This window comes from Plecotus auritus (assembly GCF_963455305.1).
Source record: "Plecotus auritus genome assembly, chromosome: 3".
NCBI lineage: Eukaryota > Metazoa > Chordata > Mammalia > Chiroptera > Vespertilionidae > Plecotus > Plecotus auritus.
In genome coordinates this window covers 155,487,938-155,513,409 of record NC_137772.1, presented here as the reverse complement: position 1 = coordinate 155,513,409, position 25,472 = coordinate 155,487,938, and the positions used below count along the sequence as shown (strand labels likewise).

Here is a 25,472-nt window from a genome sequence, read left to right as displayed (position 1 = left end):
CAATGGCTGAAGTCCAAAGATTTATATATAGGAAAACTGGAACTAGAATTCAAGTTTCTATTCCTGTTCTAATTCTTGTTTTAGTGCTATCCTCCCTTTAGAACTAATATAAAAATGTGAAAAATGTATATCAGATTACAACAAAAGCTTTGTATCATTTTGTATCAATAGAGTATAGTGAAGCAACAAGGACACCAAAGTCAAGCGATCAGAAGTGCAGCACTTCCAGCTTTCTTGGACAATTCAGTTAACCTGTCTGAGCCTCAATTCTTTGTCTGTTCCAATAGATACTATTCATTAATTTGGCAGGAATTAGAAGTGATATTCAAAGCATTGAAGACTAGATTTTTATGTTCAGTATACGTTTATGTTTAACAATTATTTTGTTTTACTGTAAATTTTTGAAAATTGGTAATGTATAACATGCATTGGATTAAATAGCCCTTTCCAATCCAGGCCTAAACAATTAATGGTCATTGATGTTCACCCAATAACTTTCGTGGTATAACCTCTTCTTTTTGGGGTTCTACTTGAAAGAGAGTACTCTGTAAATTCAGTGTTGTTGTTTTTTAAAAAACAACCTGTTTTGTAGTCCGATGTGTGAAAACCTTGATGATAGAGTGAGTACTGGAGGTTGTGCTTCTTACCCAGACTGGACACAAATAGTTTCTATGATGCGTTTTTTGGTTTTGAATAATTGTGGAAATTAGACCAGTGGCGTGTGTGTGTGTGTGTATGTGTGTGTGTGTGTGCATGCACACATATGTGTATAAATTTTAAGTAAACTTTGTACATTATGTAACTTCTGAGAAGCATGAGTACTGAGGAAATCAATATAAAAAAGATCAGAACTGTGATCTAAGGTTCAGTGAAGTCAGTAAAGGCTGACATTAAATGTGAATGAAGTTCTCTCTCTGTATTTGATGGAATTAAATGTGTAAGTTATAAGACTGGTTTACTGGTTTGCTTTAATTGAATTACTGGAGAACATAATCAAGTTATCATTTCCAAAATGATTTCAATAAGAAGAATATCTATCTTTGTTCTAATTATATATAGTAATATTAGTGTCTTTAACAAATGAGGTTCCCTTTTCCAGCATTATTGATGATGCAGGGAAGTCTGTTATTTATTAGTACTTTCAAGAAAGAACAAGAAAAATGTCAGGAAACAACAGTGACTTTCAAATAAATGAGCTCTGTTGGTAATCAGCTTCCCACTGAATAAATTAAGTAGGATATGCACCTAAAACCTTTTATTTTATTCTAGCCACATATCCATATACAAACTAACTAGAAGCCATACAAATATAGTAGTACTAGAGGCCTGGTGCATGAAATTCGTGCATGGCGGGGGGCTCCTGCTCAGCCCAGCCTGCACCCTCTCCAATCTGGGATCCCTCGGGGGATGTCCCACTGTCGGTTTAGGCCCGATCCCCAAAATCAGGGATCGGGCCTAAACCGGCACTCGGACATCTTTCTCACAATCCGGGACTGCTGGCTCCTAACTGCTCACCTGCCTGACCACCTGATTGCCCCTAACTGCCCCTCCCACCAGCCTGATCACCCCTAACCACCTCTGCCTGCCGGCCTGATTGCCCCTAACTGCTCCCCCCCCCACTGGCCTGATTGTCCTTTACTGCCTCCCCTGCAGGCCTGGTGGCCCCCACTGCCACCCCCTGCCGCTGGCCTGGTCACCCCCAACTTTCCCCCCTGCCGGCCTGGTCACCCCACGCAGCCTGCTGTTCAGTTGTTTGGTCATGCCTCACTAACCCCCCTGCTGGCCTTGTTGCCCCACGCAGCCTGCTGTTTGGTCGTTACTGTTACTTGGCGTCCTGGACAATTTGCATATTTCTCTATTATTAGTATAGATATCTCTTGGTTACATTTCTTTTGAGAAAAAATATATGTGGAGGTAATGGGGTTTTATAAAGAACTAAAATGTTAATTATAAGAAAAAATTAATTGAAGTAATGAGTAAACAATTAAAGGTTTTCTAGCAAACTCTAGGTATAGTGATTAATTGATTAAAAAGATTTTAATTAGCTATTTGGGAATGTTTTCTTTTTAAATTATTCATACTCTGCATACTTCATACTATTTTAATCCTGAAAATTTAAAATCTATTCTATCCTCAAAATGCTATTTTCAGAGCACCACAGAATAACTTCTTTGGACAAAGGAAGCTGGTTGCTTGGAAACATCAATCAAACTGGCTATTTTAGAGTCAACTATGATTTAAGGAATTGGAGATTATTAATTGATCAATTAATCAGGAACCATGAGGTAAACTGGGTTTACTCATCAATGATCTGTTCTAATATGTGAACCTGCCATTTTAATTCCGAGTGATTCCACTTTTTTCTGGTTGACTTCACAGGTTCTCTCCGTCAGTAATCGAGCAGGCTTGATTGACGATGCCTTCAGCTTAGCCAGGTATGTTTTCCTGTGGATCTCCACAATAAAGCACATGCCCTGAAGAATTCCTCTAGTAGCTTAATAGTATGAATGTTTTGAATAATAAATCTTTTAGAAACAATTTCTTATTCACATTCTTGGTATTTGGAGATGAATTATAATAGTGTCCCAGACTCTTGATCAATAGCATCCAAAGGGTATTTCTGGGTCAGGAGGAACTTGATCAATTTTCTCTGTAAGTTCAATGTAACCCTCTGGAGGTTAATAATATCCTTAATATCCTCCCAATTTTATTAATGAACTCTACAAAATAACCATTATGCCATATTTGATTTTTGATGCAAAATGCCTTCAAGCTTTAGCATTTATTTTCTTGAAATATACTGGTATATCTTTTTATAATGTTCTCTGAATTTAATTCATTATGAAGAACTTATGCTGAAAGATAAAAATAAATATTCTACAGAGTAAAGCTGTTCTGGACAAAATGTGTATCAATCTTGTAGCAGAAGTCAATTATGCTAGTTGTAGAAATATTTGTGTTATTTTTATGATTATATTTATAATGTTAACATCAGCTATTCCTTTGAAGAGTCATTAAATTCCACATTTTGGTCGATTTTTAATTTTTACATCCATAAAATTCCTTGGAAATAATGTTGATCATAAACCCAATATATTTACTCAATTTTAAGAGTAATGAAGCAAACTCATACTTTTTAGTATTTTGTATTTCACATCCAGTGACAGTTTTAATTTTAATAATCTGATATTGAAAGCTACAGGTTAGATCATAGGTAATTTTTATTACCTATTTTTCATATTTTACCACATTTTTTCTATAATAATTGTGTAAAATCAGTTAAATATGTCTGTGCTGATACAAACATATAACTTGTCCTACTAATAAGCATTGTTTCATACATGGGACCTGAAATTGTTTTTACAATTTGTGTATACAATCAAATTTCAATTCTCTTTCATGCATTAATAATTATACCACCTGTAGCATTCTAATTCATTAAAACTAACGGGATTATATATTGAAGGCTTAATTACTGCAATAGCAGGCAAAGTTTAGGGTCAGGTTATAGAGGTTGGTTTTTATAAAAGAAATAATGTAGAAGAAAGAACACATAAAAATGGCAAAGAAGAAATTTTAGATGTTCTCAAATAAAATAAAATAAAAACAAAATAAAACTCCTTGCCTTTCTGTTATCGCTAAGGAAGCCAAGAAGTATTACTAATACGTTCTCTTAGTTGATGAGTGATGCTGTATCAGTGCCTCATTCTGACCAGGCATGTGGAGTTTTAAGCACAAAATTGCCTACTCACTCAATAGCAAATCTAAGGACATTCTATCAGCAAGGAAATCGCTAATGAATCCGTACCAGGTCAATGTAGTTATCTAATGAGAACGGGGCAAATGAGGGCTATTCCCTACCACAGCATTATCTAATTAGAGGAAAATTTAAAATAGAGGTGAAGGAAGCTTACTGATACAGTGATATGTGGAGATAATGATTAAGATGCAGCTTTTGCACTTTGAAGAAAATATAAGGTATGATGTGAAGATTATTTTGATATAGAAGTTTAGTTATTTCATTAAGCCAGAAAGAGAATGTATTTAATGTAACATTACACTGAGAGAGAAGCAAGGGAGAGAGAGAGAGTGATTAGGATCTAAAAGACAGCTAATAATTATTAAGCACTTAGACACTGTTCTGTTTTACATATAGGAATTTGTTCAGTTCTCACAACAACTTTATGAGATAAGTAGATATCTACTATTTTTATTTTCATTTTATAGGTAAGAAAACGGAGACTCAGAGAGGTTAAATAACTTGCCCAAAGAGTCACACAGCCAGTAATTGATGGGGCTAGGTTTTGGCCATGTGGTCTGGCTCTAGAGCCCGTGCTGTTTTATACATATCATCTGTATATCTCTATCTCTATCTCTATCTCTATCTCTATCTCTATCTCTATCTCTATCTCTATCTCTATCTCTATCTCTATCACTATCTATCTCTATCTCTAATCTAATCTATATCATCTTCATCTATATCTGCATCTCTATATCTATATCTATGTCTATATCTATATCTATATCTATGTCTATGTCTATGTCTATGTCTATGTCTATGTCTATGTCTATGTCTATGTCTATGTCTGTCTATGTCTATATCTATATCATCTATATCATCTATATATACCTATATCTATCTCTCAGCAGTAATATTTTTTATTTTAAAAAAAGAGCCAAGCCATATAGAAAGACTGAGGAAACTTAAAAGAGTAATTCAGATGAATCCTTGTGGATCTGAACTGATGGTAGGAAAACAAATAAGTAGTGATATCCTAAAGACATAGGAAAGATGGAGATGGAAAAGAAGGGATCTTTTGACTCATATGCACTAACTGATGGAAGTTATTTTTAAATGGAACATTTAATTTAGTTGGGTAAATTACTTTTTTTCAAAAATTATTTTTGTTGACTAAGATAGAACACTGCTTTCAAGACTAACTGTGGAAGCCTTAAATGTTTGAAGTAAACAATTTCAGTATCCTTTATACAAATTAACCAGGAAAATAGCAAATCTCATTGAAATACATGTTAAACTTTCTCTTATTGATAATAAAATAACTTTCCTATTGGGATGCAAGTAAAGAAATACAAAATGAGAGATTCAGGCAAGTGCCCTGCACTTACTTGGTTAAGTTAGTCATATTTTACTGTATTCTAGTACATGGTTCATGTAGTTTTGCTACTAATCTGTATAAACCTTCTTTTCATTTCTATAACACATCATGCTGTCTTTAGCTCCTTAGACAAGTAGAAAATTGCCCCTTATATGAAGTTTCTTCCCACCCTTATCTCACTTGTCTGTCAGGAATAGTACTAGTTACATAAAAAAATTATTTCACTTGCATTCCCTTACCTAAAGCCTTTCCTGTCTTCCCCAGTAAGAATAAGGTGACATCCTGAAGACCTCTGTTATAGCATTCATCACCTTGTAGCTCAACCACTTGCCTTTCTGGGCCCCTGATGATTCTTGGATGGTCTTAAGGACCTGGCTTTGTCTCATTCATGTATTACTACTGCCTAACAATCAGGGGTGGGCAAACTTTTTGACTCAAGGGCCACAATGGGTTCTTAAACTGGACCGGAGGGCCAGAACAAAAGCATGGATGGAGTGTTTGTGTGAACTAATATAAATTCAAAGTAAAGGAGCAGAGGGGAGAGCAAGAGAACCCTCTGCTCTTTCGGCTCCGCGGGCCGGATAGAACAGCCGAATGGGCCGGATCCGGCCCGCGGGCCGTAGTTTGCCCATGGCTGGTTGGTACAGGATTTGGCCAACATATTTTTCTTGCATGAATTGATGATTAATTATTAGTTATCCAAATGATAGATATTCATGGTGCTTTTTTTGTGCAACGAAGTAAACCTATTCTAGGTATCCTTTTAATGTTGTTTTTCAAAACCTAAGTACTACATGGATGCATTTTAATTGTACAACATTTAAACAAAAGAGAAATACAATGCAAAAATGTTCTTTCCCTTCCCTACTCTGTCAAGACTTTACCCTCCTCACAGGTAAAATTATTATTTGGTCTCTATTAATCCAGCAATTTTTTCTTTATATTTTCATACAGTTTATTTATTTTTTTACATGAACATAATACATTCTGTTCTCTGGCTCATTTATAAAAATAAGTCAGGGAGGTTTATTCCATTGTTCCTGATTTCCATTATAATAACAAAGATGGCAGCGAGTATCCTTGAACTATCTTTTGTTGTGCATATATGTATTTTTATAGCTATGTGCAAGTGGAATATTTGGTTCAAAGAGTAGAAGACTTCCAATAAATATTACGAATTGCATTCCAAAGACTTCCGCAGTTTAACCCTTTATGAACTATGTCTAAGAGGGCTCAATTCCCTCAAACCTACCATGATCATGAAGTATCTTCTACATTTTTGACACTCGGGCAGCAAAAACAAATTTTCTTGAAGTTGTTATAGAACTAATTAAATTAGGCTATGCATCTTTTCTATATGTACATTTTCTATATATGTACACATTTGCAATTTGTATTTTTTTCTTTTGTGAATTGTTACCTGGTTAAGAAAAAGAAATATTAAAACCTAATAGAAGATGGGTGAGGTGTTTTTTCCTGTTCTATTTTCTTATATATTTAGGATTTTTGGATAGTAACATGTTTTTGTAGCATGCATTTTTTACAGTATTTTCTCTATTTAATATGTGCTTTTTTTTTTTTTACTTTGTAATATATTTCATCATTAAAAGCTTTAATTTATATGTCAAATCATTTCTTTTATAGCTTTCTGGTTCCATCTCACATAGAAGACCTTTTCTATCTGAAGATTTTGGAAGTACTCTTATTTCTCACCACTTTGTTTTTAATGTCTATTGCTTCAACCCTTCCTTCTGGAGTTCATTTTTATGTATAGAATGGAATTGGGGTATAATTTTCTTTAACTTAAATACATTGATAACTAATTATATCAATTCTACTTATTTAAAAGGTCTTCCTTATTCACATATTTGAAATGATAGCTTTATCTTAAAGCAAATGCTCATATTTTAGGGAATTGTTTTGATTGTTTAATTGGCCTCTTTGACACTAGTGCCATATTGTTCTAAATTAATTTAACATTATAGTATGTTGTGGTTGACAAAATATTCTCTTGTCCCTGTTCAAAATCTTAGATATTTTCTCTTAAATATATTTTTTAGAATCAGTTTGACAAAACCCATTAAAAATCCTGCTATAGTTATGACTGAATATGCATTGGACTTATAAATTAAAGTTAAATAATTAATATCTTTTCAAATATGAGCTTTCTAGTATGAAAACATTATCCTTCCCTATTTATCCAGGTCCATCAGTCAAGGTCTTTGATACATAGGTTGTGGTAACATCATGTTATTTCCTGATTTTAAAAAAATGATATGTGTTTTTATAGGAAACTAGAGGCCCGGTGCCACCTGTGGGGTCCCTTGCCCTGGCCTGTGCCCTCTCGCAATCCGGGCTCCTCAGGGGATGTTGGAGAGCCAGTTTAAGCCCAATCCCCACAGGCCAGGCTGAGGGACCCCCACCAGTGCACAAATCTGTGCACCAGGCCTCTAGAATGCATATAAGATCTTTGGTTAATCTCTTCCCGCCCTCCCCTCAGCCCCTTCCCTCTGAGATTCATCAGTCTGTTCCATGTTTCCATGCCTGTGGTTTCCGTTTCTGTGTTGAGTGTCTGCCCCCTGGTGGTTAGTGTGTGTCATAGCTACCAGTCGCTGGTCAGCCGGTCAGCCAGTCACTTAGGTTTTTATATATATATAGACGGTACTGCTTCTGTACTTACATATTCTAATTTTCATTGCTGATATATATGGAATCAATTAATTGATTGTCGTGCAAATACTATTGCGTTTTGACTTGAACTTTTAAATTAGTGACTAAAATGCCTAGATTTTTTTTTGTTTTGTATTTGTGTGTGTGTGCGTGTTTTGTTGTGTTTTGATAAAGCATTGTTAAATTGGGAGATATAAAAATCAATAAGATGCATTCCTTGTTTTAAATGAATTCACAATCTAGTAGAGAAAATACACTGTAGATAATGAACCATATTCAGTATATAAGTGCTATGAATAAAATAGTATGAAAGCATTGGGAAGTAAAGAATTAATGTGGCTTAGGAAGATTGTGGAGCACATGATATAGGGAATAACATTAGAAGAATGGAAATTGACTATTGAAATCCATTAAAAGCTTATAGGTAGGAGAATAAGTGCAGGAAAAGTGTAAACTAGATGGCCCTATGGCAGGAGAACTATTACAATAGTAATGCTCATGCTACAGCTTGGATAATGCAGAGATTTGAGAGGGAGTGGAATTGGCAGCTAGATAAGGTAAGAACTCTTATTAGCTTCATATGTGATGGAAGCTGGAAATTTGGAAGATTTGCAAGAGGAATTGTAGTGACCACTGGATTTGGATATTTAACACTATCAACATGCTCTGACTACAAATTTAAAAAGCTATAAAAGTGTGTATCACTGTATTGTGGGCCTATGTTGTATTTTGTTTGAAATACTCAATATATATGAAAATTATTTGGAAAATTTATAAATACCCCAAAAAGTTTCGGAGATACATCGTCCTCCTTCTCCTCTCCTCCTCCACCTCCTCCTCCTACTCCTGGCCCTGCATGGTTTCTGCACTGATTTATTTATTTAGTCACCACTTTTCTAGAAAATTCAATTATGCGAACATATGCCAATTTACTGCATTATTAATATCATGACATATTTGTTCAGCCTGTGTAGCATATTTTTAAATTTTCTGTCATAGGCTATTCCATTAAGAGTCCAATCACTTACAAAGCTTTCACAAGAGCAGATTATTACAACTTAGTTTGAAAACTTCATTAAGGAATAAGATAGAAGTTATTTTTTAATATTAATGTCTTCCTAACAAAAAGCATATCTGCAAATTATGAATGTCACACTTAGAAGTGCTCTATTATTGGTGAGCAGTCATTGTTAGTGCTTACTACAGGTTTGATAAATACATGTTAAAAGTTAATAAATACATTCTTATCGACTTGTCTCCGAGTTCATAAATCTGAGATATGTTAGGGAAACTGGAAATCCAATACATGAACCAGTGAAAATACAATGGTCCTATAAGAAGCAAATTATGACAACATCCCAAACCTACGTGTGCACGTTATTTTTGTTTCTGAGCCCTGGTTTCAGAACTGGTAGCATTGTGAAAACCACGTGAACAGTGTTTGCAGACTGAGTCATAGTATTTGGCTCCTTTTGGGGCTTCTTTCATCATGGCTTTTACTAGAAGTCCTTCTGTTTCTTCTACCTGGCTCTCCTGTATCTAGCTTAAAGTTTCTCTTGCAAAATATGTGTTGGTCATTTATTCACTCATTGTAGAGAATAGTAGCATGATGTGCCTGAAAAGCACCTGTTCCAATTCAGCTGGGCTAGATGAGGAGCTATTTTTCCTACTTTGATAGCTGGTTGTTTAAATGTGTAATCAGGTGACCTTCCAGAGATGAAATGAAGAAGGAATGACTTAGAAACCTTTTGTGAGAAATACCTTGGCAGCTTGGACATTTTATCCTGACTCCCCCACTCTGTTATGGTGATAATGAGCCCACTTCACTTCAGCTGAGCATTGCAATGCAAAACCTGATTAAGGATCCTGGGTGCCTCTGTCTCCTGCTTTATAAATTTCAGTTTTATAAAGGATGTTTAGTTTATGAATTATTTCTTTAATCTCCACCTTTTTCTTTTTTAAAGAATTATATAATCTCAGTGTAAACATTTTTTCTTTCTCAGTTGTGCTTTATAATGAAACCATGAACATTATTAATAATAATAGATTATTGAGAATACTGATTAAAACACATTTTATATTGTACTCACTGGCATGGGGAGAAGGATGATTCTTTAGTTGTTTGTATTAGACTCATTGGAGAGAAGTATCCATGTAATTATGTTCTTATTTATCTTTTGTTGAGTCACCTTAATGTGTATGCCAAAGGATTACAATTAAATAGGAAATCCTGAAAGAGATAAAATTGTTTATTGCAAATAACATTTATTGTTGCCTCTAATCTCCTGTCATTGACTGGAAGGTATTAAAATTAGCTAGTAGTTACCTTCTCAGCCTTTCTAACTGGTGTGCATCTTATCATGGTTCATAGTGAGTTCCTTCAGAAGCTTTCTGGCCATCCTCAAAAGATCACACTATTTCGTTCTTTAAAACAAACAAACAAACAAAAAAAAAACACATATATTTTTTATTGATTTCAGAGAGGAAAGGAGAGGGAGAGAGATAGAAACATCAATGATGAGAGAGAATCATTGATTGACTGTCTCCTGCACGCCCCCTACTGGGGATCAAGCCCGCAACCCAGTCATGTACCCTTGAACGGAATCGAACCTGGGACCCTTCAGTCTGCAGGCCAACGCTCTATCCACTGAGCCAAAACAGCTAGGGTGATTACGCTATTTCTCACATCTCTGAGGCTGGGATTCTAATGATCTATTTGTCACCATCAGCTAATGCTCCTCTTGAGATATACAAAAAGTTACCTTTAAGTCCTCTATTTTTTTATACCTTTTTGCATGCAATTACTTAACAATTCATATCCAAAACACCTCCAAATTGGTCTTAGTTTATACACTTTGCCAAAGGTAACTATTAAATATAGTTTGAAAGCATTTTCAGGACATTTCACTATAATTAACTTGGTGTCATCAGCTTTTTTCCTATGATAACCCCGTAAAAGCTTAGAGTATGTGCTTGAATTTTCAAGCTACACTGCTCCTACATACATACACTTGTTAGCCCAAGGTTAGAGAGTGAGGTAACATGTTCCTTTGTCATAGGCTATTCCATTTGAAATATTCAAAGTACATGAAAATTCTTTGGAAAATTTGTTACGGTGATAGAAGACCACTTCACTTCTATGTTTAGAATCTTTTGAGAATGAGTCCCAGTTGTTGCCCTGGGAAGGAGAATTTAGGGGGAGGGACCATACCAGGGACTTCTGGGAAGTACACACCTCCTGAGACACTAAGGGCAGGCCTGAGGCTCTTGAGGACGTCAAACTTTCTTAGAGACTAATAAATTGTACTGCATTAAATCAGAAGCAAATTTGTAACCCGCCAGTGCCAACTCTGTTTCAACTCTGTAGGTGAAAATGTTTTAATATTAATGTCTGATGTGTGAGAGTGCTAAGTAAAAAGTATAAGAGACAGTTTGACATGGTTTCTATAAGTTTGATTCATTTTCATAGCAAACAGCAGTCACTCTTGAGTTACAAAAATGTGGGTGATGTTTGTAGGTTACATGGGTTTGCATGATCTATTCTTTTTAAAAAATAAGTAGTATACATTCCCAAATGCAAACACAAATTTGTTTGAATATATATATATATATATATATATATATATATATATATGCTTTTTAATATCTCACAATTTAAAAACAATTTTATAATTCATGTTGTAGTTAGTACTGTCTAGTTATATTTGACACACAACTGTGATTTTTTGTTGTTGTTGTTCTCCCATTGTTTTGAAACCTGAGCCTGATATTGCATGATAATTTATTCTAGGATCTCTGAGCTCACCAAGAATTTGAAATACTTGACAGTCCACAAATAATTTAAACTATTTAGGCAGAGCTCCCTCCAGAATGGTCATTTATACCATCAACTTTACTTGAACAAATATTTGTAATATGTATTTTTAACATAAAAACCTGAATTATTATTTTAGTGTTTCTGTTTTAAGAATTTGAGTTTTCCCTTCTGCTGCTTGCTGGCAATCTTTTCATATTCAGGTGCAGTGCTCCTTTGAGCATCATCTGAGAAACCGCCTACATCAGAATCACCTGAGATTTTTTGGTAGAAATTGCATATTCCCATGACTCCCTGGGAGCCTGCACTCTATGCAGCACTTCATGAGATTCAGACAAGCACGATAATGTGAAAACCACTCCTTTTGAGGCTAAGAGGGTATTGATGGCATCAGTTTAGAAAGACAGGTGCTTCTTTGATACTGAAAGGCCTGGGAATAGGCATCCTTGACAGTAGTAAGCACGGCTTTCTTTGGATCCTTGAGCCATGAGATGATCATTCAACAATTAAGATATCAGGGAACCCAAAATACTTTTTTATTCTTATTCTTAAATATGTAACCATTTCAGATATCTTATCTGATGCCTGTCAACGTAACTTATAATGTGGGTGTCTCAGAAATTTTCCCAAGCATGCAAAGGCACTCGAGGGTTCTGATGTCATTAGGAGACACCTGTACTGCTGCATGAGCACTTTGACACACATAAAGCATGCATGTGCATATCGGACTTGAAGGTGGTCGATAGTTTCCTTGGTGAAAGGCATTGCAGAATTGTCTTGCAAGTTCACCTGGCACCTTAACCTGGAATATTCTGCAAATTTATTGGCAATGTAAGTAGGCAGGAATAGTGGAGCTACCTACCACAAGTTTTAACTGAGAGAAGATTATTTAGGTTTTGTGATTATTATGTGATGTTCTTTGAGGGAATCAAGAACTTAGATAAAGGGAAGAAAAGTAAATGGATTCTTTCAGCAAGGAATAATTGATAAAAAAAAGAGGAGAGTTTTGTAGTAGACTTAGTCTGTGGAAAAATGAAATGAATTATTCTGCTATTTGACTTGTTAATATAAAATCTAATTTTCACACACATACACAGCCTTCTTTCATTTTTTATTATAACAACTTAAATTATAAAAGAAATAGTTAAAGGGGAAATGTATAAATGTGTGTATCAATGCAGGTTTTATGGTAGAGTAGTAATTATTTGCTGGTTTAAGTTGCCTTGTAATGATATTTTCCTACCTTAGAAGAGAGATTCCTGGGACCTTCTGATAGTCTTCTTTCCTAACAACATTCTAACCAGCCAATGGTAAAGTAAAGAAATGCTCATGTTTTTCTCCCAGAACTCATAAAATCTATTTGGGGCTTCAAAAGTTATTTCCCAAAGGTAGTAGTGTTACCTCAATAAGGAATCCAGAATAAGGAAAATAGGTATTTTATATTAGTTTCTACTTGCCATGAAAATTTGAAGATTTTATTTTTATACTTGAAGAGGCAATAATTTTGGGAAGAGGGGAAAGGAAATTTAGTTTCCACATTTTGTGCCCTGAAGGTGAGTGATTCATTCAAATTAACACACATTTTTGCTTATGTGACAAATCTTAAAGCTGTGCAAGATGATTTGAAATACACAATGTTCTCTGGTAATTTTATGCAATTTGCACTCTTCTGTGTGGAATGCTTCAAGTGTCCTTACATGGAATGGAGTGCCGGTGAAGAGGCCTTCACAATTTTGAATGTAAGAAAACATGAGATCAGGAAAACCTGACTCATTGCAACTGTGCCAAAACCTATTCAATGTGATTGAAAGATAGGAGTGCAGGCCCGCCCAGAAGCTAAGAAGTAGTGCTGGACCCTGCAGAATTAGACCCCATTTGAATCACAGATTGGATTCTTCCCAAACCCGGAATGGCCTGGAGCATTGTTGATTCTGCTGCTAAAGGAAGGTAGGCAGAGGTTCCCAGTTGTTCAGCTGTTTCACCTAATTAGGATCAGCATTAAACAGAAGTTCAACATCAACTCTTCAGGTCACCAGGTGGTAGAGCTAACCAGAAGTGGAAAAAGAGAGTTTGTAATAAGAAGGAATATGTTAGTCTAGCATGTGACAAATTCAAGCAAAGCTAATAGGCCCTGAAGAGAATAGTGACTGAGTATCAGTGAGTTTTATGTGGATGAGAACTTAAACAAAACTCTAAATTTAAGTGGAGGGTTTTGGGGAATGCTGTCAGAAATGCCAAAATAGAAAGAACACCATGTGAAAATTAGTTGTTTTTTCATTCCCAGTGTGCAAATGTATTGGAAATTAGTTGCATATACTGAGGGCAAGATCGAGAATTTTATCTATGCCATATCAAGGGAAATGTTACTTCTCATATTCAAATAATTGAGACTAAAATAATTACAGAAATATACTTACTATGCAAAGCAATTAGGCCACTGGCTTCCTACCTTACTATATTTTTTAATATCTATCTTTGTAGAGTTTCTCAGGTTTTCTATTACCACTTCTTAAGGGTTACTGCATTCTGTTGAATTTTGACATTGAGAGACTATCAGTTCTTTTTTAGGGTGCGAGGAGTTAAGAAATCCATAGGAAAATTTATGCTTCAAGAAATGCAAAGTAATATTGTAAGGTATTTCAATAAAGTATACATACAGTGTGAATGTTAATGAGTTTGTTGACAGGTAGATGATAGCTACATGGGTTGAAAGGTAGGTGGTTAACAAAGACAGAGCCATGATGCTTACTTTATGTAATGATAAAATCACTATATTTGGCCTCAAAAGGTTATTTTTAATTTCATATGAGAAAAGTCATATAGAATTTTAAAATGTGAGAATCTAGCTGAGATTTAGTTAAAATAAATTCAAGTATTTTTCTTAGTAAAAGTAAGATATTACTGATTTAAATATTTTTTTGTGCATGATTTATATACTAAATAATTATCACATATAATAAAAGCTTATAAGTGTTTGAAGAAGAAATTGTTCAATATCCACTTTCTTCAAGATATGCCAAATTAAAAGTAAGGTAAGAATATATGTGCTTTTTTTATTTGTTAGTCTGTATTTCATCATTAGAAATGCATAGGAACTAGTTAAAAAATCTGTCAATAGTTACTTGGTTTATATGTGCTGTCATCATTCAATAATTATTATTCGTTGCAGATAAGTTAATTATAAAGTGTCTTTATATGGTATTGTCCTTATCATCTACACATAAGTGATAAGACAACATATTTCACAAACAAGCAAAATAAAAATAATGAAAGGCACTTCAAAATGCTTTTAGTGAATTAACTTTTTTATTTTAATTTCTGATGCTTATTAGTAAGGATAATTCACAAATGGAACATTATGTAATACAAAATTAGTCACCAATATTTTCCAATTATATAATAATAGCATTTTACACTTGAAACACAGGGGATTTAAGAATATATGTAGGCAGGGGTGGAAATGGCAATCCCCAAATGGCCTGTACACAATGTGACAGTTCACTTATTAAACAAATATTTAATAAACACTACTGAGTACCAGGCACTGTTACAGACACTCGAGTAAATAGCAGTGAATAAACGAGTCAGAGTTCCTGCTTCATAGAGCTTACATTACAGTGGAGAATGATTGAAGTCAGATTGTCACACAAATAAATATCTGTCAGTTGGCAATTCTTTTAGAGTAAATAAATAATAAAGCAAAGGATGGGAGAGAGGGCACAGAGAAGCAGTTTATTTTAAATGTGGTGGTCAGGGATGCTCTCACTTTTCAGTTGGCATTTGAGTCGTAACCTAATAGAAGTAAAAAAGGGATCCATCTGGTAGTAGAGCATTCCAGATGTGTGAGTGCAAAGGTCCTGAGGTAGATTCTGCTTGGCATGTTCAAGGGAAAGGAAACAGATAGATGTGTCTCTAATGGAATAAGTGGCAGAGCAGTATGTGATGATTATAGGGAAGTAACAGAGCACTGATCACATAAAGCCCTGTATACTACTGTGAGAATTTGGGATTTTATTCAGAGTGAGTGGGAAAGTCATTATGAGGGTTTTGAACAGAAGGTTGATGTGATCAAACATGTTTTTAAAGGATCAGTCTGGCTGCTCTATTGAGAATATACTATGAGGGAACAAGTGTGGAAGCAGAGAGCCTTGTATGAAAGGCAATCAAGACGAACGCTATTAACGTTTGAGAACCACACAATGGCCCTTTACCTGGTGAAGAACAAGAGATGTTCCAGAGTACCTTGATAGTTTCCTGAGTGGCAGAAGTTTACATACCTGAGTTATAGACCCATACAAGTATTTTCCTGGAAAATAGTTACTCATTAATCAGTAATAGCACAAATAATAGACATTTATATCTTTTAAGCATGCGGGTTGCTTCCAGTTTTAGTGTACTATGAATAAAGCTGCTGTGAATCTTTGCATATGCATCTTGGTGTGGAGATATATATATACTAAGGGCTCGGTGTATGAAATTTGTGCACTGGGGGTCTGGGGTCCCTCAGCCCAACCTGCCCCCTCTCACATACTGGGAGCCCTCAGGGGATGTCCTATGCAGGCCTAAGCCACAGTCTGGCCTCCCTTTGTGGGAGGCGACCAGGCTGATCAGGGGAAGGCACCAGCCCAATCACCCTGCTGCTGCAGCCACTGCCAGTCACCACAGCCACCAAGGTGTTTTCATCAACATGGACTCCAGTCCCTTCACCATGAAAAAATGACAACTTTGTTTAGGCATTTTCAAGATGTGTCTTTCATAGGATATGACATTTCTTTCTTTCTTTTTTTTTTTTTCATCCTCACCTGAGGATATGTTTCCATTGATTTTTAGAGAACGTGGAAGAGAAAGGGAAAGACAGAGAGAAACATCAAAGTGAGAGGAACACTTTGATTGGTTGCCTCCTGCATGAGCCCTGACCTGGGCCACGGCCAGGGAGGAGCCTGCAACCTAGGTACATGCCCTTGATCAGAATTGAACCCAGACCCTGCGGTCGGCAGGCCGAGGCATTTTCCACTGAGCCAAACCGGCTAGGGCAGGATATGACATTTCTTAGCTCTCCAGCAGCGGACCTTCGTTTTTTTCTTCAGAAGTGTGGTGGAAAAACCCTAGATCACCTTTTTGGATTCTTACTACCCAAGTTACTAAGAATATTACCAGTGGCATACAGGGAGCTTAGCCAATGAGCAGTCAGAAAAGGTGTTTCCTCTGTAGTTCACACCAATTGCTGGCTGGGCCCTGCCCAGGTCTAAAGCCTCTGGCTGAAGCTTTAGGCCTGGGCAGGGGACCCCCAGCTCCCTCTGATCACCAGCTCCACCCCTGGCCAGGCCTAAAGCCTCAGGGCCTGGGCAGGGGACCCCCAGCTCCCTCCGATCTCCAGCTCTGACCCTGCCCAGGCCTAAAGCCTCTGGCTGAGGTTTTTGGCCTGGGCAGGGACCCCTAGCTTCCTCCTATCACCGGCTCCGCCCCTGCCCCGTTGGCTCTGGTTGCAGGCTTGGCCCTGCCCAGGAGTCCCCTGGCTCAGGCCCTTCCCAGGCTGTTCAGGGCCCATGCGGGGCTTACCTCAGAGTGACCTGGGTGCCAGGATGTTCCCGGGACCCAGGCGCTAGGCGCCTATGTATGCAAATTAACCGCCATCTTTGTTGGGTTAATTTGCATACTCACTCTGATTGGCTATGGGTGTGGCAGAAGTATGGTCAATTTACATGTTTGTCTATTATTAGGTAAGATTAATATATATATATATATATATATATATATATGTGTGTGTGTGCATATATATATATATATATATATATATATATATATATATATAATGTCTTCCTTTCTCTTAGTAAATACCTAGGACTGGACTTCATGGTTGCCTGGTAAGATTATTTAACAAGATACAACCATGCTGTTTTACAAAGTGGCTGGACCACTCTGCATTCCCACAAGCAACCTATGACAGTCACATTTGCTTCGCATCCTGGCCAACTACTCAGTATTGTCGGTCTTTATAATATCAGTCATTGCATTGTGTGTAGGATATATCTTATTGGTGATTGATTTGATTTTCACTTCTCTGATAATGATGTTTTCATGCACTTAAAAATTCTTTTTTGCTAATAATTTTTTTATTGTTTAAAGTATTAGATATATTAGTACATAAATCTCCTTTTTCCCCCCATTGACCTTCCCCCAGCCTCCCCTACCACCTGTCGCATGCCCTCATCCCACCCCCCCAATGTCTTGTGTCCATTGGTGTGCTTATATGCATGCATACAAGTCCTTTGGTTGATCTATTTCACTCCCTCCCCAACACTCCCCAGCCTTCCAACTGTAATTTGACAGTCTGTTCGGTGCTTTACTGCCCCTGTATCTATCTTTTTATTCCTCAGGTTATAATGTTCTTTATTTTCCATAAATGAGTGAGATCATGTGGTATTTTTCTTTCATTGCCTGGCTTATTTCACTTAACGTAATGCTCTCCAGGTCCATCCATGCTGCTGCAAATGGTAAGAATTCCTTATTTTTTATAGCAGTGTAGTATTCCATTGTGTAGATGTACCATAGTTTTCTAATCCACTCATTGGCTGATGGGCATTTAGGCTGTTTCCAAATCTTAGCTATGGTGAATTGTGTTTCTATGAATATAGGGGTGCATATATCCTTTCTGATTGGTGTTTCTGGTTTCTTGGGATATATTCCTAGAAGTGGGATCACTGGGTCATATGGGAGTTCCATTTTTAGTTTTTTGAGAAAACTCCATACTGTTCTCCCCAGTGGCTGCACCAGTCTGCATTCCCACCAGCAGTGCACGAGGGTTCCTTTTTCTCCGCATCCTCGCCAGCACTTGTCATTTGTTGATTTGTTGATGATAGCCATTCTGACAGGTGTAAGATGGTATCGCATTGTCGTTTTGATTTGCATCTCTCAGATAATTAGTGACTTTGAGCATGTTTTCATGTGTCTCTTGGCCTTCCTTCTGTCTTCTTTTGAAAAGATTCTATTTAGGTCCATTGCCCATTTTTTTTATTGGATCATTTATCTTCCTTTTATTAAGTTGTATAAGTTGCCTGTAGATGTTGGAGATTAAACCTTTATCAGTGATAACATTTGCAAATATGTTCTCCCATGCAGTGGGCTTTCTTATTGTTTTGTTGATGGTTTCTTTTGCTGTGAAAAAGCATTTTATTTTGATGTAGTCCCATTTGTTTATTTTCTCTTTAGCTTCCATTGCCCTAGGAGCAGTATTGGTGAACAAATTGTTTCGGCATATGTCTGAGATTTCTCTGCCTGTGGATTCCTCTAGTATTTTTATGATTTCCCGTCTTATGTTTAAGTCTTGTATCCATTTTGAGTTTATTTTTGTGTATGGTGTAAGTTGGTGATCTAGTTTCATTTTTTTGCATGTATCTGTTCAATTTTCCCAACACCATTTATTGAAGAGACTGTCTTGACTCCATTGTATGTTCATGCCTCCTTTGTCAAATATTAATTGAGCATAGTGATTTGGGTCGATATCTGGATTCTCTATTCTATTCCATTGGTCTATATGTCTGTTCTTGTGCCAGTACCAGGCTGTTTTGAAAACAGTGGCTTTGTAATACAGCTTGATATCTGGTATTGAGATCCCACCTACTTTGTTCTTCTTTCTCAGGATTGCTGCAGCTATTTGGGGTCTTTTTTTATTCCAGATGAATTTTTGGAGAGTTCTTTCTAGGTCTCGGAAATATGCCGTTGGTATTTTAATGGGGAGTGCATTGAATCTATAGGTTACTTTGGGTAGTATGGAGATTTTAATGATGTTGATTCTTCCAATCCATGAACATGGTATGTTCTTCCATCTGTTTACATATTCCTCTATCTCTTTTTTCAGTGTCCTGTAGTTTTCCGCGTATAGGTCTTTTTACCTGCTTCGTTAAGTTTATTCCTAGTAATCTTAATTTTTTTTGGTGCGATGGTAAATGGGATTGCTTTTTTAGCCTCTCTTTCTGTAAGTTCACTTATTGATGTATAGAAATGGCATAGATTTCTTGGTGTTAATTTTGTATCCTGCTACATTGCCGAATTCATTTATTGTCTATTAGCTTTTTGATTGAGTCTTTTGGGTTTTTTATGTACAATATCATGTCATCTGCAAATAAGGACAGCTTACTTCTTCTTTTCCAATTTGGATGCCTTTTATTTCTTCTTCTTGTCTGATGGCAATGGCTAATACTTCTAGTACTATGTCAAACAGGAGTGGTGAGAGTGGGCATCCCTGTCTTGTTCCTGTTCTTAGGGGAAATGCTTTTAGTTTTTGCCCATTGAGTATGATGTTAGCTGTGGGTTTATCATATATAGCTTTTATTATGTTGAGGTATGATCCTTCTATTCCCACCTTGCTGAGAGTTTTTATCAAGAAAGGGTGTTGGATTTTGTCAAATGCTTTTTTGCATCAATTGATATGACTATGTGATTTTTATCTCTCAATTTGTTTATGTGATGTATTATGTTTATTGATTTGCAGATATTGTACCATCCTGGCATTCCTGGGATAAATCCTACTTGGTCATGATGTATGATCTTTCTGATGTATTACTGGATCCGATTTGCTAGAATTTTGTTGAGGATTTTGGCATCTATGTTCATGAAGGATATTGGCCTGTAATTCTCTTTCATTGTGTTGTCTTGATCTGGTTTTGGTATTAGGGTGATGCTGGCTACATAGAAGGAGCTTGGAAGTGTTCATTCCTCTTGAATTTTTTGGAATAGTCTGAGGAGGATAGGTTTTAGTTCTTCCTTGAATGTTTGGTAAAACTCTCTGTGAAGCCGTCTGGCCCCGGGCTTTTGTTTGCTGGAAGCTTTTTGATGACTGCTTCAATTTCTTCCATAGTTATTGGCCTATTGAGATGTTTAGATTCTTCCTGATTGAGTTTTGGAAGGTTATATTTTTCTAGGAATATGTCCATTTCTTCTAGGTTGTCCAGTTTGTTGGAATAGAGTTGTTCATAGTATTTTTTAACAATCCTTTGTATTTCTGTGATGTCTTTTGTTATTTCACCTCTTTCATTTCTGATTTTGTTTATATGAGTCCTCTCTCTCTGCTTCTTGGTGAGCCTGGGTAGAGGTTCCTCAATCTTGTTTATCCTTTCAAAGAACCAGCTCTTGGTTTTGTTGATCTTTTGTATTTTCTTTTTCATCTCAATGTCGTTTATCTCTGATCTTTATTATTTCCTTCTGCTTACACTGGGCTTTTCTTGTTGCTCTCTTTCTAACTCTTTGAGTTGTAGGATTAGGTAATTTATTACCATTGTTTCTTGTTTTTTTGCAATAGGCTTGTAGAGCTATGAACTTCCCTCTCAAGAATGCTTTTGCTGTGTCCTAGATTTTGGATTGTTGTGCTTTCATTGTCATTTGTTGCCATGATGTTTTTTATTTCTTCTTTGATCTCTTTGGCAACCCAGTCATTGTTTAATAGCATGCTGTTTAGTCTCCATGTGTTTGATTTTTTTGGATTGTTTTTATTGTAGTTGATTTCCAGTTTTATGCCACTATGATCTGAGAAGATGCTTGATATGATTTCTATCTTCTTGAATTTGAAGACACTTTGCCTATGACCCAACATATGGTCTATCTTTGAAAATGACCCATGTGCACTTGTGAAGAATGTATATTCTGTGGCTTTGGGATGAAATGTCCTGAAGATGTCAATTAATTCCATCTGGTGTAGTGAGACATCTAGGATTGATGTTTCTCTGCTGATTTTTTGTTTAGAGGATTTGTCCAATTGTGATAGTGGGGTATTAAAGTCTCCTACTATGAGTGTATTGCTGTCAATCTCTCCCTTGATATTCTCCAGGAGTTTTTTTATGTATTTGGGTGCTCCTGTATTGGGTGCATATATGTTTACCGGAGTTATTTCTTCTTGTTGGATTGCTCCCTTTAGTATTATGAAGTGGCCTTCCTTATCTCTTGTTATGTTCTTCACTTTGAGATCTAATTAGTCAGATATAAGTATTGCTACCCCAGCTTTATTTTCATTTTCATTCGCCTGAAAAACCTTTTTCCATCCCTTCTCCCTCATTCTGTGTATGTCTTTTTTTCTGAGGTGGGTTTCTTGTAGACAGCAGATATATGGGTCGTGTTTTCTTATCCAGTCCATTACCTTATGTCTTTTGATTGGGGCATTTAATCCATTTACATTTAAAATTATTATTGATAGGTGCTTATTTGTCGCCATATTTATTCTTTACCCCTGTGTTCCTTCTTCGCTTCCTATTTCTTTCTTTTTTTTTTTTTTTTTTACAGGTGACCCTTTAGCATTTCTTGCATTGCTGGTTTGGTCATAATAAATTCCCTTAGTCCTTTTTTGTCTGTGAAGCTCCTGATTTCACCTTCAATTTTGATTGATAGCCTTGCTGGGTACAGTATTCTTGGATTCAGACCCTTCATTTGCATGACTTTGTATATTTCATTCCATTCCCTTCTGACCTGATGAGTTTCTGTTGAGAAATCAGTTGCTAGTCTGATGGGGGTTCCTTAGTAGGTAACTTTCTGTCTCTCTCTGGCTGCTTTTAAGATTCTTACTTTGTCATTGGTGTTTTCCAATTTAATTATAATGTGCCTTGGTGTCGGTCTTTTGGGGTTCATTTTGCTTGGGACTCTGTGAGCTTCTTGGATTTGTGTGGGTTTTTTCTTCCCTATATCAGGGAAGTTTTCTGTCATTTTTTCTTCAAACAGGTTTTCTATTCCTTGGTCAGTTTCCTTTCCTTCTGGAACCTTTATTATGCGGATGTTGTTTTGTTTCGTGTTGTCCCAAAGTTCCCTTAGGCTCCCCTGCTTTTTAATTTTTTTTCTAAATTAATATTTTTTTCTAAAAAAATACTTGGGTATTTTTTCTACCTTGTCTTCTAGCTCACTGATGCTTCTTCTATTCTACTCTTGGTGCTTTCTATTGAGTTCTTTACAGCAGTGATGTCATTTTTCATTTCTTCTTGGTTCTTCTTCATTTCCTCTTGGTTCTTACACATATTGTCGAATTTCTCTTCCATTCTTTTCCACCACCTTATGACCATTTCTCTGAATTCTTTCTCTGACAGGTTGCTTGCCTCCATTTCGTTTACTTCCTTTTCTGATGATGCCTGCTTTTCTTTCATATGTGGGCTGTTTCTTTGTCTCCCCATGGTCTCTCTTCTCCGGGTGTCTGGTATGTAGTTCTCTCTCTCCTGTGTTTATTTAAAGGCACAAAATACAACACAGCCAGGTACAACGCATAATGCACTGAACAGAAATGTATTCACGATATTAATAACCCCAAATAAAGGTGAACACCAGAGAAAGGCAAATTAGAGGATAGGAGAGAAAGTAGAAGAGAGAGGAAAAAAGAAAGGAGTGCAAAAATGAAATTGGGAAAATGAAAAAAAAATGTAAGAGAGAAAAGAAAGAGAATAAGAAAGAAGAAGGGAACAAACTATATATATGGAGAGAAAACTCCAATAGAACAGCCACTAATCCCAACAAATGCCAACAATAAGTACCTGGAGATGAATACAAACTACAAACAACAACTAATATCAAGCGAGGCAAAGAAAAACAGAAGCAAAAAACAAACAAAAACAAAACAAAACTAAACTAAAGAATAAGCAAAACAATCTCTCAAACAAGCATAAAAAATTGATATGATCAACAATCAAGCAAACGACAACAAAAGGACAGAGAGAAAAACAATTTTTTGGATAGTGAAAACAGAGAAGAGAGAGTTGTGTATGGACTTGAAGCAGGGGATTGGAAATTAGATATATAAGTAGTGTGAAATTTTAACAGGGGGTAAAAGGAAAGAATAGGGAAAATCTAAAGCAGGAAAAGTGTAAGAGAAACAAGACAACAAAAGGGGAAAAGTTAGGAAGGGAGTGATAGCATAAAGGTAAAGCTGAGATAGAGTAAAATAATGCTAAAGGAAAGATGAAAATAGAATGTGTAACACTAATCGAAAAGTAAAATAAAGAGAAAATAAAATGACACTTTAAAAAGATCAAAGGTAAAATAGTAGTAGTAATAATACTGATTGAAAATAAAAATAATTAAAAAAGTAAAATCAAGTGAGGAAAAAAGAAAAAAATTAGTTTCTTAAGTAAAAGATTAAAAAAATAAAAATAAAAATGTGCAGTAGTGAAGGTCATTCACTTCCTCTACTGTTCTGTTTGGCACACCTGTTTCCTAGTCAGGACAGTATTGCAGTTCCCTGCATTCCACTGCTCCTCAGTGTTGGAAGCCAGTCCTAATTTTTAAGCAAGCAGTGTGTCTTAATTTCTTGTATTCCTTTATTTGTGTTTACGCAAGAGTCATTTTGTGATTCAACCTCTGTGTGGCAGTGTTTCTGGATTGACCTCCGGGTCTATAGGTCCTCTCTAGTCAGTGCTTAGATCCTGCTTTCCCTGTGGCACTCAATACTGGTTTGTGGGAGTGGGTTGCCCCAGAGCTGGTTCCCTGATGGTTATTTCCCGCTCTGATCTCCAGGTTCCAGAAAAACAACTTTCCCCTGCAGTCTCTTAAGGTGTCCCCAATTGGGTGATCCTATGTATTGGGCTTAGTAATCAGAAACAAGGATTTAAAGAGGAAAAAGAAAAAAGAAAAAAGAAAAGAGCCAGTGTAAGTGTGCGAACTCCGGGGCTGCGCACAAGTCTGTGCTGTCTTTTTTTCTCCCTTGGGTCTAAGCAGCTGGCACACTTTTAAAATTTTTAGGCTGTCCTTTTGTGTCAGATCAAAATGGGTTGCTTTTTAGAGTTTCCTTCTGTTAGCAGCTCTGAGGACCCCCTTCCACATTCATGGATCACGCCAGCCCCTACAGCCACGGATTTTTCTAGGCTCAGTCTTCCCCTGGTCCTCCAGCTCCTGCAGTGCCAGCATTTCTCTCTCCTGCCAGGACCAGAGACCTCACCTTATCCCAGGAGAAATCTGACCTTTCTGTGGTGGAGTGTAGAGCTCCTCTGAATCCACGTGTTTGTGCCAGTTGGGGACCGGTGCTCTGGGTTTTGCAGCTGTTCGGTGGGTGCCATAGTTGTAGATTTTCAGGCTTCCGATAATATCCACTTTCCCCTTCAAGATGGCGCGGTCTTCATGTCCAAGCCGGTTGCTCTTGGGGGGAACCCAGCAGCAGTGGGGGCTGCCTGGTCAGGGGAGCCCCGTCCAGCAGTCCCCCACCGTCTCCTGGAGTATAGCTGTCCCTCAACTCACCAAAAAACACTCCCCATGCGGCCCTCAGCTGTTCTTTCTATATGTTCCGGGACAAGGCTTGGGACACATCTGTCTATTCCGCCGCCATTTTTTCGATCCCTCTAAAAATTCTTTAAGTATTCTGGGGCAAGCCCATTAATCAAATACATGTTTGCAAATTTTTCTCTCAGTCTGTAGTTTGGATTTTTAGTTTCTTAATTTGTCTTTCAATATAGGAAGTTTTTAATCTTGATGAGATCCATTTTATTATTTCTTTCATAGTTTGTGTCTGTATATCCTGCTTAAGCTATCTATATTAATTCCAATAGTACAATGTTTTTCTTCTATGTTTTTGAGTAGAAGATAAATTTTATTTATTTTATATAAATTTGATGTATAATGTAAGGTAAGGGTTAAGGTTAATTGTTTCCATACAGATATCCACTTGTTTCAACACCATTTGGTTAAAACCATTATTTTTCCACCAACTTTCCCTGGCCTTTGTTAAAAATGAGTTGATGGTATAAATTGTGAACCTATATTTTGGACTCTGTAGGATGTTCCATTGATCCATATACTATCTATCACTATACTAATAACATACTATATTGATTACTGTAACTTTACAGTAAGTCTTTTAGAATTTTGCTTGTGATTACTTTGAAAATATAAATCTATTTGAAGAGAAATATCAT

The 25,472-nt window shown here is 36.5% G+C and overlaps 1 protein-coding gene across 1 annotated transcript in view; it reads left to right on the top strand.

Moving 5' to 3' along the window:
* Nucleotides 1-25,472, top strand: part of TRHDE (thyrotropin releasing hormone degrading enzyme) — a 386,033-nt gene that overhangs the window by 289,418 nt on the left and 71,143 nt on the right. The window contains exons 11-12 of the mRNA XM_080660595.1: nt 2,152-2,285; nt 2,380-2,435. Coding sequence (XP_080516721.1) covers nt 2,152-2,285; nt 2,380-2,435 — 190 coding nt within the window. The remainder of the gene's footprint in view (nt 1-2,151; nt 2,286-2,379; nt 2,436-25,472) is intronic.